The sequence below is a fragment of the Pseudophryne corroboree genome, chromosome 4 (assembly GCF_028390025.1).
Source record: "Pseudophryne corroboree isolate aPseCor3 chromosome 4, aPseCor3.hap2, whole genome shotgun sequence".
NCBI lineage: Eukaryota > Metazoa > Chordata > Amphibia > Anura > Myobatrachidae > Pseudophryne > Pseudophryne corroboree.
The window spans coordinates 696,810,825-696,826,625 of NC_086447.1; the positions used below are offsets into that span (position 1 = coordinate 696,810,825).

Below are 15,801 nucleotides of genomic sequence, written 5' to 3' on the forward strand. Positions count from 1 at the left end.
AAGTGTTTTGAAACTTTCCGGATTTTATGCAGCAGATAAGAAACCAAAAGCATTTTGGAAACAGCACAGGAAAATAAATATTTATTTTCTTTATTGCCTTTTATAAATCTTGAAGCTGAAACCTGCATAAAATGGTCCAGTAGATGGCGTCTGCCAGCTGTAAATTATACTGTAACTGCACTTCGGCACTGAGCAAAGAGTTTACGCTTTCAGAGTGGGCGGGGACGTGATAATATTATGCCACGTTCCCTCAGCTCCACTGCAGCCGACCGCACCGAAAAATAAGAGAGAAATAGGAACGTGAACCTTGGGGACAAAGTTACCAGGGAGAGCCCAGGGCCACTGCCACCACCACAGGATTGCAAAGCCCATGCAACTTGCATCGGAAGAAGGGATCAAGCAAAAGAGTTGAATGTGATCCATTATCCTAGGGTCGGATCGTGTGGAGCACTTGGAAAGAGTAATTAGATTTAGTGATCAGAGCAAAAGTTGCAATAGTCAGGACAGCTGCAAGTTTTCCCCTGTTTGCCAAGTGAGGGAGGAGTAGCTACAAAGTGTAGAAATTTGTACAGGAATTGGTGTTTAGCGATCCAGGATGTTGTGAGCCTATCCCGCCCTCCAGATCCTTTGGGTGGTGGGATTTAAATTATCTTTAAAGGGTCTATTGGGGTTTTTTAAGCGACTTCAGGAAGCCGGTGGCGTTTTATGGTGACCATAAAGAGACTGTGTCCTCCTGCACGCTGTGGCTGTAGGCGAGCGCTTCCCAGGTAAGGTTACTGTCCTGAATCATTCATGCTTTCCCGAGACTGATCTTGTTGTACACTTCTCTCCCTGATCGTGTGCTGTAGTTTTAGTACATCTGCGAACATTATTGTATTTACGTAGTTTGCAGGTAAAATCAGCCTACCCATGTGATAATACTAGATTCTAACTTTCATTAAGTGTCATTGGTGAATATAGATATATATGTGTGTGTGTGTGTGTGTCTACAATATCTATGTATAATATATATATATATATATGTATATTTGTGTGTATGTATATATATATATATATATATATATATATATATATTTATATATGTATATACATTTGTGGGTGTGTGTGTGTGTGTGTATATATATATTTTTTTTTTTTATACATGTGTGTGTGTGTGTGTGTGTGTGTGTGTATATCTATACATAATATCTATATATATATCTATATATATATGTGTGTGTGTGTGTGTGTATATATCTATCTATATATGTGTGTGTGTGTGTGTGTGTGTGTGTGTGTATATATATATTTATATATGTATATACATTTGTGGGTGTGTGTATATGTATATATATACATATATATATATATTTATACATGTGTGTGTGTGTGTATATCTATACATAATATATATATCTATATGTATATGTGTGTGTGTGTGTGTATATATATATATATATGGGTGGGTACAGACCTTGTATATAATTGTATGTTGTCATGATGGTGTATTTATACTGTGAATTAATATACTGATACTTCTAAATAATTCATTAATTCATAGTGGGGAGCTTGTTTGGAAACCACTTCGGTGTACTGTACAACATTGCTGACAGTGACATCATTAGACATATGGTAACAGACTGAACATATTTAGGTTCCCTGTAACACGCATGGTGAACTGGCGCTGGACAGGGACCAGATGGCACAATGTGGTGTCACAGAACAAATGGGGTCATCCAGGCCAACATCCATTACTAGACACACAGTCCTAAACGTAGTGGGAAAATATGGCATTAAATGGTATTACACCTAGAGATAGAGGGGGTGTGTTAATTGCAACAGGCAGTATTGTTGTATAGGAGCAATATTTAATGTCATGGTTTACACTGTACATTAAATATGTCCAAGGCTTTATAAGTTCGTTGGTCATTGTTTGCGAAATGTGATATTGTTAAGTGTAGTGTAAGTAGACAGCACAATATCTAAAACCCCTCTTGAGTCTCTTCACATAAATATGTCTACAAAGTATTTGTTGTAAAAATAAAAAATGATCCTTTGCATTTCAGTTTTTTCATAGCTCCTTCCCTGTTGACATGTGATAATTACATAGTAAATTTATTGCTTTCAATAAACTCAAATACTTTAAGCTTGTATGGCTCTGTCACAGGATTCCAGGCAGCATGGAAGGGAGATGTCAGTAAATTGTTTTGCGGGTGTGTTACAACGAAATCATAGAAACAGAGAATTTGACGCAGATAAGAAACACTTGGCACATCTAGTCTGATCCTTTTTTTACTTTAGGGAACATAAACCCTATATGATCCTTACGGGCCTATTTACTAAGCCTTGGATTGAGATAAAGTGGACGGAGATAAAGCACCAGCCAACCAGCTCCTAACTGCCATTTTTCAAACACAGCCCGTGACATTGCAGTTAGGAGGTGATTGGTTGGTACTTTATCTACGTCTGCTTTATCTCCACCCAAAGCTTAGTAAATAGACCCATTAGTTCTTTGTAAGGATATTCATATGCTTATCTGAGGCATTACAATAATGTATACATATACATGTGTACACAGGGAGCGCTAAATATTCATAATTATCTAATTTATTTAGACAATAAAAAATAGAATGACAATGCACAATTTAATAATAATAAGATATATCAATTAAAAAATTAAAAACCATATCAAATGGACATCTCTCGTGGAAATAAACAACTCAGTTGCTGGTGTTAAAGGGTCCAGATTAGGCTATTTAGCCAATAATTGCTGAGCAAGTCCAGAATCCTAGTGTATCATTAATGTCACCAGCAAGTAGCTTTTAACTGTAAAAAGATGTACTGTAGCAGTCCAATGCCACTTAAATTTAAGCTCACCGCTGTTGGAAGTGTTTCCAAACTCCCATCTATTGCTGTTCAGCGGTGTCCCCGTCTCCCCTGCAGGCTTACCAGTGTGCGCTGATGAACCGTGGCCGCACAGCCGGACGTCTCCGGCAGTGATGTGGAGCCTGATTTGCAGACTAGGGGAGAGAGCTGGATGCAGGCAGCTTGGAGCAAAGTGGTGACGGATACATATAAGTTGATTTCCACAGAGAAATTGTAGGTTCCTTGACGCGTTTCTCTGCTATAGGTAGAGTAGCAGTTTCATCAGAAGGTATACTCAGTGTCCACTTTGGAAGATATTTATACAGTGGCCATCCAATCAAAAGGCATTGTCCATTAAATAACAGGTGTAGAATAAACAGGTAATTACTTTGGTGCCTTATCCAGGATTTTGAAACACAATCAGAGTGAATAGAAATAAAACAAACTTTTTTATCATCAATCAAAAAGTCTCCTTATAAGGAGCTCCATTAGATTAAAAGAAAGAATGTTTAAGATATTAAGAGCATAAAAATATATATTAATATTCTATATATGGCATCGATCCGGAACATTGCGCAATATACTTCAAAGGCAACCTAATATGGTCATTTTGATCCAAGAGCCCTGATAGTCTTGTGGGCTAATGCTGGAGAGCACCAATCTAGACAGATCAACCTCATAGGTTCGATTCCCATGACATTTTCTTAAAAACAAATGTGGGTAATTTTTTTTTTTTTTTTGGGGGGGGGGGGGGGGGGTTCTTATCTTATTATTCTGTTAACCCAAAAATTACCCCTGAGGAAAAAGAAAATATGAAAAGACTTTCTAATTGGCTACATTATTTATACCAGTTTGTGTTGTGAAGCAGACATAGCATAACTTAACATTGCACAATATAACCCAGTATATTTTCCTTATGACCAAGCATTCCAATAGCTTAATGGGCTAATTCAAGAAGGCACCAAAGTAGATGACTCAACCCCACAGGTTCGACTCGCATATATACATTTTCACAAAAACCGATACATACAAAATTTATATTTTGTTAATATCATATATTACATAGGATATAAGGAAAAATGAAAACAGGAAATTATGGGAGGAACCTCTAATTATATTTATTACACCATTCTAGGTTTTGATGCAGACATATCTTAAATTACATATATAGAGATATAATGAGGTAAATAGGTTTCCCAGATTATCGGGAGCTTAAAAGACAGAAGGAGAAAGAGCTTACTACTACTCCAATTTTAAGGTGATGCAAGGATTATTTGTACTATGGAGAACTAATTACATTGCATATGGTATATGAATACCATTTGTAGACATATGTATGTGTGTGTATGTAAGGCACAACTGTCGCCAAAACCACATACACACACACACACACACACACACACACACACACACACAACCACAACCAAACATGGAGGAAGAAGGTTGGCTGACTCTCGATGGAATCTAATGAAGCAAAAATAAAGGACTCTCGATTGCAAGGTGAAGATGTACGAATTAACAATTTTTCTAATGGGAGGGCCACAATGATTTGTCAATAACTGGATATATTTAAATCAGCTAAGTCAAGCCATGTAAGTGGCCAAACATCAGGGAACGTTCAGATCTGATTAATTACAATACTTTCATTAGATTTAGTGGGAAGGCCACAATGATTTGGCACTAACTGGATATATTTAGACCAGCTAGGTCAAGCCATATAGGTTGCCCAACCATCAACAGGCACTCAAATCTGGTTAATTTCGATGTTTTCATTAAGACCTTGGGGGTAGAGAGTGCCCAAGGAAAATATCCAAAAGGCCTCCCGTTTGCATAACATGTTAAATCTGTCGCCACCCCTAGGGGTAATTTGTATATGTTCAATACCTTGGATTTTGAGAGCACTCACGTCACCCTGATGTTGATTCACTACATGTTTGGCTAAACTATGTAGACAAAGATGTTTCAAGACATTTCTCCTATGTTCCAAAAAGCGGATATTCAGACTACGTGTGGTTCGACCCACATATTGTAGTCCGCATTTACAGGATATCAAATAAACTACATAATCCGATCTACAATTAATGTAGGAAGCAATGGTGTAAGATAATCCAGATGTAGTAGAAGTAAATTGTTTGTTTACATCAATAAACTGGCACGTTATACATTTGAGTCTCCCACATTTGTAGCAGCCTTTTTTATTTAGTTTCAGTTCACTCAGCCAGTCAGGCTCCCTAGTACAAATAATTTCATTCGTAGTGAAATGGCTTGGTGACAAAAGATTTTGTAAATTTCTAGCTTTTTTAAAAACAATTTTAGGTTGTCTTTCAAGGCAAGAAGATAGAATATTATCACCTTGTAATATAAAGTAGTTTTTCTTTATGATTGAGCTCAACTCACGAGAGTAATTATTGAATTTGGAAATAAAAATTGGTTTATTATTAAAGTTTCCCCTTATGTGATCAGTTTCTTTCGCTACTGGGTTTAGGAGGGTAGCACGATCATAGGTTAGGGTATCATCAAATGCATGTGCTAATATTGTTCTGGGGTAGCCTTGCTCGCTAAATGAACTAGCAAGTTCAGAGCTTTGTCGTAAAAAAGTCTCTTGATCTGAACAATTTCTACGGATTCTAAGAAATTGACTTTTCGGAATGTTGTTAATCCACGGTCTATGATGACAGCTAGAGTAATTTAAAAAGGTGTGACAATCAACTTCTTTGGTAAATGTAGAGGTGTTTATCTTATTGTCTCTAATACAGAGTGCAATATCAAGAAAGGTGATGTTAGTAGAGTGAATGGTGCTAGTGAATTTTAAACCAAAAGTGTTATTGTTCAAGGAGGAAACAAACTGTGTAGCCGATGTGTAGTCCCCATCCCAAACAAAAAACATCTCATCAATATAGCGTCCATAGAACACCAGGTTCGCCCCCACCGGGCTCCCCCAGACATGCATGTCCTCAAAGAGACCCATGTACAGGTTGGCATAACTGGGGGCGAACCTGGTGCCCATCGCTGTGCCGTGAATCTGTAAATAGAATTCTCTGTTAAAGGTGAAATAATTATGTGTAAGAATAAATTGGATGGCTTCAATCAAAAATTGTTGTTTAGCGGCACTGAGATTGCTGTCAGATAATAAATATGTCTCAATTGACTGCAATCCTAGTGTATGTGATATATTAGTGTAGAGTGACTCTACGTCACATGTCATAAACAAAAAGCTATCTTTCCATGTGATGTTGCCAATTAGATTCAAAAAATGTGTGGTGTCCTTAACATATGATCTGAGTGATCTAACATGTGACTGCAAAAAAAAGTCAACAAAAGCGGATAGATTCGTGGTGAGGGACCCAACACCAGAAATAATGGGACGCCCAGGAGGTGACTGAAGAGTTTTGTGAATTTTGGGTAAGTGGTAGTAAGTGGGGATAATAGGATGAGGGCAATTTAAATAATGAAATTCATTCTTGGATATTGCACCACTGTCGAGGGCTTTCTCTAACATATTCTTCAAAAGAGCCTGATAATTCGACGTTGGATTCCCACATAATTTGATGTAATATTTCTGATCACTGAGTTGTCTATTTGCTTCAAGCAAATAATCCTCAGTGTTCTGAATAACGGTACCTCCTCCCTTATCTGCTGCTCGGATAATAACTGAATGATCTTTTCTGAGACTTTCTATTGCTTTTCTCTCATTAGCATGTAGATTATCCCTCCTTTTCTGTTTAGTGGTCCTAGACATATTGTTACATAGTTCTTGAAAATCTTTAAGTGTGGAGGAGTAAAAAGCTTCAATGCAACCAATCTTATACTGTGTAGGGTAAAATTCAGATTTCTTTCTAAACCTACTGAGAGAGACATCCTCAATATCAAAAATGGGTTCAATCGATCCTTCCACAGTACCTTCACACTGTAAGGACCGTAGAGTATCGATGGCCACAAGATCCGCCTGATCTAGGACAATCGGAGTACCTGTTTGAGAGCGGTTCCTCAGATTTTTATTCATGAAGAAGCGCTTTCTACAAAGATCTCTGGTGAAGCGGTTAAGCTCCACAAAGAGTTCAAACAGGTTTGGTCCCTTTGAGGGTGCAAATTTGAGACCCTTAGCTAATACAGCTTTCTCACTCTCAGTTAATGTTCTTGTTGAGAGATTATATAGCCCTCTATTTCTCAATCTTTTCTTATATTTTTGTGCTGACTTTTTTCTGCCACCTCTTGTCCCTCTAAATCTGACAGTTTCCTTTTTGGTGAGGCTACAGCTTGTGGGATTTGTCTGTTTCTGTTCTTCCACATGGGATACAGATCTTTCTCTAAAAAAGATTGTGAGGGCTGTATAGTTTCCCTAGACATATGATTAGTCTTGGGCCTGGCTCCTCTTTCTACACAGCTAGAAGCTCCAGAGTGGGAATCTTGTGTGTATTTCCACGAGAGATGTCCATTTGATATGGTTTTTAATTTTTTAATTGATATATCTTATTATTATTAAATTGTGCATTGTCATTCTATTTTTTATTGTCTAAATAAATTAGATAATTATGAATATTTAGCGCTCCCTGTGTACACATGTATGTATACATTATTGTAATTTCTTGTTTGGTTTGAATAATTGCAGATTATTCATTGGGAGCAGCATTGTAGATCTTCCTTATCCAGGTTATTTAAAGTTGGTAATAAGTGCGCCTGATTGCCTCTTTCTAAGTAAAATTAGTGTGAGTTTTATTATCTGAGGCATGTTTACTGTGCCGTACTGTCTTATAACCCTTTCACATTGCAAAAATAACGCGGTATCGACCTGGCATATTGCCGGGTCGACACGGGTCAGTGTGCGATGTGAAAGGGCCCCATGAAAATTCCCGGGTCGCGTGACCCAGTAATTCAACCCGGGTAAGAAGAAGGGTTTTTCCCGGGTCGAATACCGGGTCAGTGGCAGCATAAACGGATTCCCGGGTCGATTCGACCCGGGACCCGTTTACTACATAGGGAGAGGCGGCGCAGAGATGAGCTTATCTCCCAGCGCCGCCTCCACCCCTGCACCCGCTACCTGCTCTGCCCTCCCGCCGTTATGGCAACCGACCCGGCATATTGCCGGGTCGGAAAGCCATTGCAGAGGCTCCAATGCCGGATCCCACCCGGGAAGGACCCGTTTCCAATTCTCAGGTGAGATCTGGCATTGGAGATCTGAAAGGGATAACTAGGGGGGTACACACGGAGAGATCCGTTCTTAAAATCTAAGCAATCTGACTAGATTGCTTAGATTTTAAGCATGAATCTCTAGTGTGTATGCCCCCCCCAGCGAAGAGCGATGCGCGGCCCAGCCCACTCGCTCAGCACACGTTGCACTGTGCTGAGCGGGGGGAGAGATGTGTGCTGAGGGGTGTAGTATGAGTGGCTGGCGGCCGGGATCCCGGGGCCCAGCATACCGGTGCTGGGATCCCGACCGCCGGCATACCTACAGCTTGGCGAGCGCTAATGAGCCCCTTGCGGGCTCGCTGCACTTGCCACGCTGTGGGCACGGTAGCGCGCCATGTTATTTATTCTCCCTCCAGGGGGGTCGTGGACCCCCAAGAGGGAGAATATGTGTTGGCGCTTGTATGCTGGCAGCGGCATACTGAAGACCAACCGTGCTGTGCGGTCTGTGACAGATCGCTCAGCACACATCTCTCTAGTGTATACTGGCCTTATAGCATCTACCACCTGTGATGAGAGTCTATTCCACTTGTCTACTACCCTCTCTGTAAAAGTAATTTTCCCTCAATTTCCCCTGAACCTTCCTCCCTCCAGTTTCAGTGCATATCCTCATTTTTTTGTCCTTTGAAGAATGTTTCCCTCCTGGACCTTGTTGAAACCCTTGGTATATTTAAAAGTTACTATCATTTCCCCCCTTTCCCTTCTCTGCTCCAAACTATACATGTAAAGATCTTTTTCAGTCTTCCGTGTAAGTTTTGTGAATCCCTGGGATATGAGTACAGAAGGAACCGCTCCCTCTTTCTCCATGCATCAAGCCAAGTAATCTGACACGTTCTTAGCTTCAACTCCCAAAATAAAGTAAGGAGTGAATATTCCTCAAAGACTATCTGTTGGCATGTCTAAATGTAGCTAACTTCATTTTGGAGTGGATGTTAGATATGAGTATTCGGCCTTATACACTAAGATGTTTACTTATAAGCATTTAATACACATTGTTAAAGGCAGTTAAATGCACTTAGACACTGAAAGGATATTCATTTAGTGGTGATGGCCTCAAGGTACCGGCGTTCTATTTCATCATCATTTCACTTTCACCAATGTCAGATTTGTTTTACACCCCACTGAGGTGCACAAGAAGATCTGCAATGTTAAGGGGGGTACTGACTGGATTGCTTTGCATTTAAGCACGGATCTCTCCGTGTGTATGCCCATAGTGATAGCGATGCGCGGTCCCGCACGTCGTTATCGCCGCCTCTAGATTTGGCATGCATGCCAAAACTAGTGAGATCGCTCATTTTACCGCTGGGTGGAATGAGAACCCCCCCGTCCGCCACCCTCACTCAGCGCATCGCGCTGTGTGCTGAGTGGAGGAGAGATGTGTGCTGAGCGGTTTGTGCTATATCGGTCAGCACACATCTCCCCCGTGTGTACGGGACTTTAGGCAAATGCAGCGGTTTTTTTTGTCTATTATATTGATCATAAATAATTAATTGTTCCGGGACCACCAACCCAGGGCACCCCTGCAAGTACCCCATGGCACCCAAGGGTGCCACGGCACACAGTTTGAGAACCTCTGGGCTAATGTATTAAGCCAGCGTTTCCTACTCTCTGCCATTACTTTTGAGATTTTAAAGATATCCATGCTTGAGCACAGGTGACTTAACCACTTAACTGGCTAATATTTTTTACCAAAAAAAAAAACCTCAGAAATTGTCATTTTTTTTTAGGATTGAATTAGTTTAAGAACAACTATTTAAAAACTTATCCCACACTATTTTATATAACAAAATAAATATATATTTTTTGACACTTATTAAAACATCGATTTTTGTTATTTGAAAATCGGTAACCAATACATTGATCCACCAATGATCCAACTATCGCACTTTACATTTTTTGGCTGCACCTCTCCCTGCACATGCCAGTTGTACCACAGAGAAGGTGAGCCTGCTTCTTTTACATTTCCCCAGCGACTGCTAATCTCTGCAGCTGTGGGGAAAGGGGAGCTTTGCAGTGATCAGCTCTGGGGGAGGGAACCAGGAAGGCTGGCTAGGAGATCAGTCTCAGATTGGACTTTCATTGGCTAGTTTCAAAGGAGTCTGGGGGCGGGTTTAGGAGGTTGAAGCCTATTGCGGAGTCCTGGCCTCTGCACAGCGCCTGCTATATACTTGTACAGCACCACTGCCGATCCCAGATACACTGCCAGCACATATGTTACATACATCTTCACATGTATGTTTATATGTGCTTAGCCATCCCCCTCCCCCCGCACTAGGTAGTCGCCGCCGCTGATCAGCAGTGATCGCAAAAACGCGATATGGCGCATATTTTACCCAGAAACAGCTACCTGGGACTCACGTTTAGAAGATGAGCGGGTCCTACAGGACGCGCTCATCTGGATCTGTGTGTGGCATCGTGCTAGCCAGCCGGAGGACACAGGAGGTGACTGGATGTTTCCTCAGCCAATCACCTCCTGAAGTGGCGGCGGAGACAGGGTCAGCATGCAGCGGGGAGGAGCAGCCAATCACAGTGTTTCCCGTCAGTTCGGCACGGTTTGAATCCCCCCTCAACGCGGCGCTGCGTACTGACCTGAGCTGGGCTCCGCCGCCAGGACCATGCATCTATGCTGCAGCGCTGGCATACTGGCCCCGCTCACCTGGCACTGCTCCACCTGCTCCCTGCTGCTCGCTGACCCTGTCTCCGCCGCCAGCGCAAAGAGACTGGCCCCGCTTACCCAGCACAGCTTCCTCCACCACAACAGTGAGTGCCACTCCGCATCTGCCCTGTGCCCCCAGCCTGGTGTCCGTCCCCCCAGCTACATGTGTGCCCGGGCTGCAGCATGGTGCAGTGTGTCTCAGTGCTCTACCTGTTGCAATGTGTCTCAGTGCTCTAGCTGGTGCAATATGTCTCAGTGCAATACCTGGTGCAATGTGTCTCAATGCAATACCTGGTGCAATGTGTCTCAGTGCTCTACCTGGTGCAATGTGTCTCAGTGCTCTACCTGGTGCAATGAGTCTCAGTGCAATACCTGGTGCAATGTGTCTCAATGCAATACCTGGTGCAATGTGTCTCAATGCTCTACCTGGTGCAATGTGTCTCAGTGCAATACCTGGTGCAATGTGTCTCAGTGCTCTACCTGGTGCAATGTGTCTCAGTGCTCTACCTGGTGCAATGTGTCTCAGTGCAATACCTGGTGCAATGTGTCTCAGTGCAATACCTGGTGCAATGTGTCTCAATGCAATACCTGGTGCAATGTGTCTCAATGCTCTACCTGGTGCAATGTGTCTCAGTGCAATACCTGGTGCAATGTGTCTCAGTGCTCTAGCTGGTGCAATATGTCTCAGTGCAATACCTAGTGCAATGTGTCTCAATGCAATACCTGGTGCAATGTGTCTCAGTGCTCTACCTGGTGCAATGTGTCTCAGCGCAATACCTGGTGCAATGTGTCTCAATGCAATACCTGGTGCAATGTGTCTCAATGCTCTACCTGGTGCAATGTGTCTCAGTGCAATACCTGGTGCAATGTGTCTCAGTGCTCTAGCTGGTGCAATATGTCTCAGTGCTCTACCTGGTGCAATGTGTCTCAATGCAATACCTGGTGCAATGTGTCTCAGTGCTCTACCTGGTGCAATGTGTCTCAGTGCAATACCTGGTGCAATGTGTCTCAGTGCAATACCTGGTGCAATGTGTCTCAATGCAATACCTGGTGCAATGTGTCTCAGTGCTCTACCTGGTGCAATGTGTCTCAGTGCTCTACCTGGTGCAATATGTCTCAGTGCTCTACCTGCTGCAATGTGTCTCAGTGCTCTACCTAGTGCAGTGTGTCTCAGCGCAATGTGTCTCAGTGCTCTACCTGGTGCAATGTGTATAATGTGCTCTGCCTGGCGCAATGTGTATAACGTGCTTTGCCTGGCGCAATGTGTATAATGTGCTCTGCCTGGCGCAATGTGTATAACATGCTTTGCCTGGTGCAATGTGTATAACGTGCTCTGCCTGGCGCAAAGTGTGTAACGTGCTCTGCCTGGTGCAAAGTGTATAACGTGCTCTGCCTTGCGCAAAGTGTATAACGTGCTCTGCCTGGCGCAAAGTGTATAACGTGCTCTGCCTGGTGCAAAGTGTATAAGGTGCTCTACCTTGCGCAAAATGTATAATGTGCTCTGCCTGGTGCAATGTGTATAAGTGCTCTACCTGGCGCAATGTGTATAAGTGCTCTACCAGGCGCAGTGTGTATAAGTGCTCTACCTGGTGCAATGTGCATAATGTGCTCTACCTGGCGCAGTGTGTATAGGAGGCTCTACATGGTGCAATGTGTATAAGCTGCGCTACTGTGTGGTGTAATGTGAATTGCCACTATTATGTGGCCACGCCCCTTCCCCACGAACCAGCGGCCCTCATTTTTTGCTGTACGTCTTCGGCTTGCACTGTCCATGCTTTAGCATGTACGAAGGGGAGCACCAATTCGCTTTCTGCCTTAGGACACCAAAATGTCTCGTTACAGCTCTGGTGAAGTGTCCTGTATGCTACACAGCCCAGCAGCATGGTCACCTCATCCTCCCCCTTTCAACACTTTGTAGTGTCCAAATCAAGTCTGTGTTTTTACATTTTTATATTCCGATTAATAAAAACCTTCTTTCCGATGGGACCTAGAAAAGTACAGGTAGGACCCCAATTTTTAAAAGTGAGTGGTCCCTCGGACCAACTTTTTTTTGGACTCAGCGCGATCACTGATCAGTATGTTTGTGCTTCTTACTCAGTCTATGTGCTGGATGTAATGAAGTCTGAGTTGGTTGGAGGTGCAAGTATCCGCCTGAACTCGGACGTTTATTTTAAAGCGGCAATCATTTACAAGGCAAAACCATGCCTTGTAAATGATTGCTGCTTTAAAAAATGTCCGCGTTCGGCTGAGATCCTGCACTTCCGGGTCATTTCGGACTTCATTACATCTGGCCCATTATGAGAACACTATTATAAGGTAGGCTTAACACACTATCCCTTTAAACTGGGACACTAATGAATTACACAGGTTCTGTGGCTGGCTGACTTCAAGCCTGCATTTCAGCTGGTTTTAATCCACTGCAGAACCTGTGTAATCCATGAGCATCATGGTTTAAAGGGATAGTATGGTAAGTTTATTATAACTTAATATTTATGATCACATTATGCAGTATGCCATATTTTATATGGTATGCGGTTAGCATACCGACAGTCGGGATTCTGGCTGTAACAATGCAGATGCCGGGATCCTGATGGGGGCACCATACCGCCGCTGGTATACCGGGCAAGGTAGGTGATTTCCTCTCTATGGGTGTCCACGACACCCATAGAGGTAGAATAGAACTTGTGGTGTGCATAGCTCGCCACTGAGCCCGCAAGGGGCTTAGTTGCCCTCACCACCCTGCCGGCATACCAACGCTCGGGATGCCGATGTCGGGATAGTGACATTCGGCAACCTGGGCATAAAAGAGTACATTAAAGAGTTACATACTGAACTCTTTTATGTACTCAGTCCATCTAGAATGGTTATGAAGCTAATGTGGTCTGTAGGATTTTATTCACTGAAGAAAACAACAATACCATATACAGGTGAGGACGAAGAATCCTAAAGTACTGTATGTGTAAGAAGTTCAAGACGTATCCTAGCTATACCTTTGTTTTAATAACCATATGGAATTTTTCACATATTTTAGTTATTGTACATATTGTAATATGGTTGAATAATATATTAAATACCTAAACCTAAATTTGTCATTCCTTTCTTTCAGGTTATTACAGACAACCCACCTCTCTGCTCCAAGTTAAATGCCCACAGTTTTTTGTTTTATTTTTGTAAAGTGTGCTAAAATTTAATCTTGAAGGAATTATCTGGAATCAGTGACCGAGGATAATCTGAAAAATGGCCAATGTTGGGGCTCAGCTTGACAGACCTGATGGAGAACAAAACAATGAGTTTAGTGATATTATCAAATCCCGATCTGGTAGGTATTAAATGCAGTTCTTTAATTATGTCTTCTTTGAACTTTTTTTATTGATTAACTAGATGAAATGTTAAGCATTCCAGGTGTTGACTAGTTCTGTTTTCTAGGATATGTACCTTAATCAGAGTCATGTAAATCACCAGTCTTTGTATACCTAAAATCTTGATAAATACATGTCACAAATGAAATTTCACTTTAACTTTTGTCTATAAGTTTTAGAGCTTGTTCTGCTCTTAGGGGGCCATTCAGTAAGGATCGTAATCATGATCTTCTGTGCAGTTTCTCAATGGTAGGGAAACTGTACATGCGCAGGACCCGTTCTGAGCATGTGCAGAATGGGTCCTGCGATCGCATCATAGGTATGTGAACGCTCAGAGGCATTTGGAGAGAGGGACAGGTGCTGCAGTGGTTGTTGCTAACGGAAACGGGGGGGTCGCCCCCGTAATCCGGGAGTGGCGAGGGCAAGGATTGCATCATGGATGCAATTTCCTTGGCCTCGCAAGGCCACCTATGACTGCAAGCCTGGGTAAGCTCAGGTTTACTCACCTTGCCATAGTCGCGATGTTCATCACGATCGCAAATGCAGAAAGGAGGTGGTATGCACCATCTGCATTTGCTTTGCAAAGGATTGCAGAATTAGGCCCTTAACGCGCCTTAAACTGCATCAAAAAAAGGATGGCTTATCATGTGCAACTTAGGTTAAGTAGGATGATTTCCGGTGGATTTATTCCACCAATGCATTCTAAAACTGTAATAACATGTTTAATAGTTTTGACTGCAGCACAATCTATTGACTGCAGAGAGGAGTAGGCATGGGGGAATTGCAAAGCAAGCAGCAAGCTGTTCCCGTGTGTATACCTAGCGGCTGCAGAGAGGAGTAGACGTGGGGGAAATGCTAAGGAAGTAGCTTGCTGTTCCCATGCGTATACCCGGCGGCGTGTATATCCGGCAGCTGCAGAGAGGAGCAGCCACCTGGAAAATGCAAAGCCAGCAGCATGCTGGCCTCCTGTGTATACCCTGCTGCTGCATAGAGTATACTCACCACCTGGCGGCTGCAGAGAGGATCAGCCACTTCCTCTGCGTGCTATTCCCCTGTGTATACCTGGCAGCTGCAGGGAGAAGCAGACTAGGGGGAAATGCAAAGTAAGCAGCACTCTGTTCCCATGCGTATATCCGGAGAATGCAGAGAGAAGCAGATGTGGGGGAAATGCAAAGCAAGCAGCACGCTGTTACCATGTGTATACCCGACAGCTGCAGAGACGAGCAGACTAGGGAGAAATGCAAAGCAAGCAGCACGCTGTTCCCATGCGTATACCTGGCGGGGGTGTGGTTCATTAAATCGACAGTGTCTAGGTCGACAATGTTTAGGTCGACCACTATAGGTCGACAGTCACTAGGTCGACATGGATGGAAGGTCGACAGGGTTTCTAGGTCGACATGTGCTAGGTCGACAGGTCTAAAGGTCGACATGAGGATTTTTTTTTTTTTTTGGGTGTCGTTTTCTTCGTAGAGTGACCGGGATCTCAAATTAGTGCACCGCGTCCCCTCGCATGGTGCCTTCGCTTCGCTCGGCACACTTTACCGTTCCAATCGTAGTCCACGTGGATCGTTAAGTATGAAAAAAATTCAGAAAAAGAAAAAAAATGTGAAAAACTCATGTCGACCTTTAGACCTGTCGACCTAGCACATGACCTGGAAACCCTGTCGACCTTCCATCCATGTCGACCTAGTGATATAGTGGTCGACCTAAACATTGTCGACCTAGACACTGTCGATCTTCGGACCGGATCCCACCTGG

The 15,801-nt window shown here is 42.8% G+C and overlaps 1 protein-coding gene across 1 annotated transcript in view; it reads left to right on the plus strand.

Moving 5' to 3' along the window:
- The first annotated feature begins 297 nt into the window (after window positions 1-297).
- Window positions 298-15,801, plus strand: part of UTRN (utrophin) — a 1,167,552-nt gene continuing 1,152,048 nt past the window's right edge. Inside the window, exons 1-2 of the mRNA XM_063917938.1 lie at window positions 298-767; window positions 13,791-14,003. Of these exons, the coding sequence (XP_063774008.1) occupies window positions 13,922-14,003 (82 nt within the window). The 5' untranslated portion in view covers window positions 298-767; window positions 13,791-13,921. The remainder of the gene's footprint in view (window positions 768-13,790; window positions 14,004-15,801) is intronic.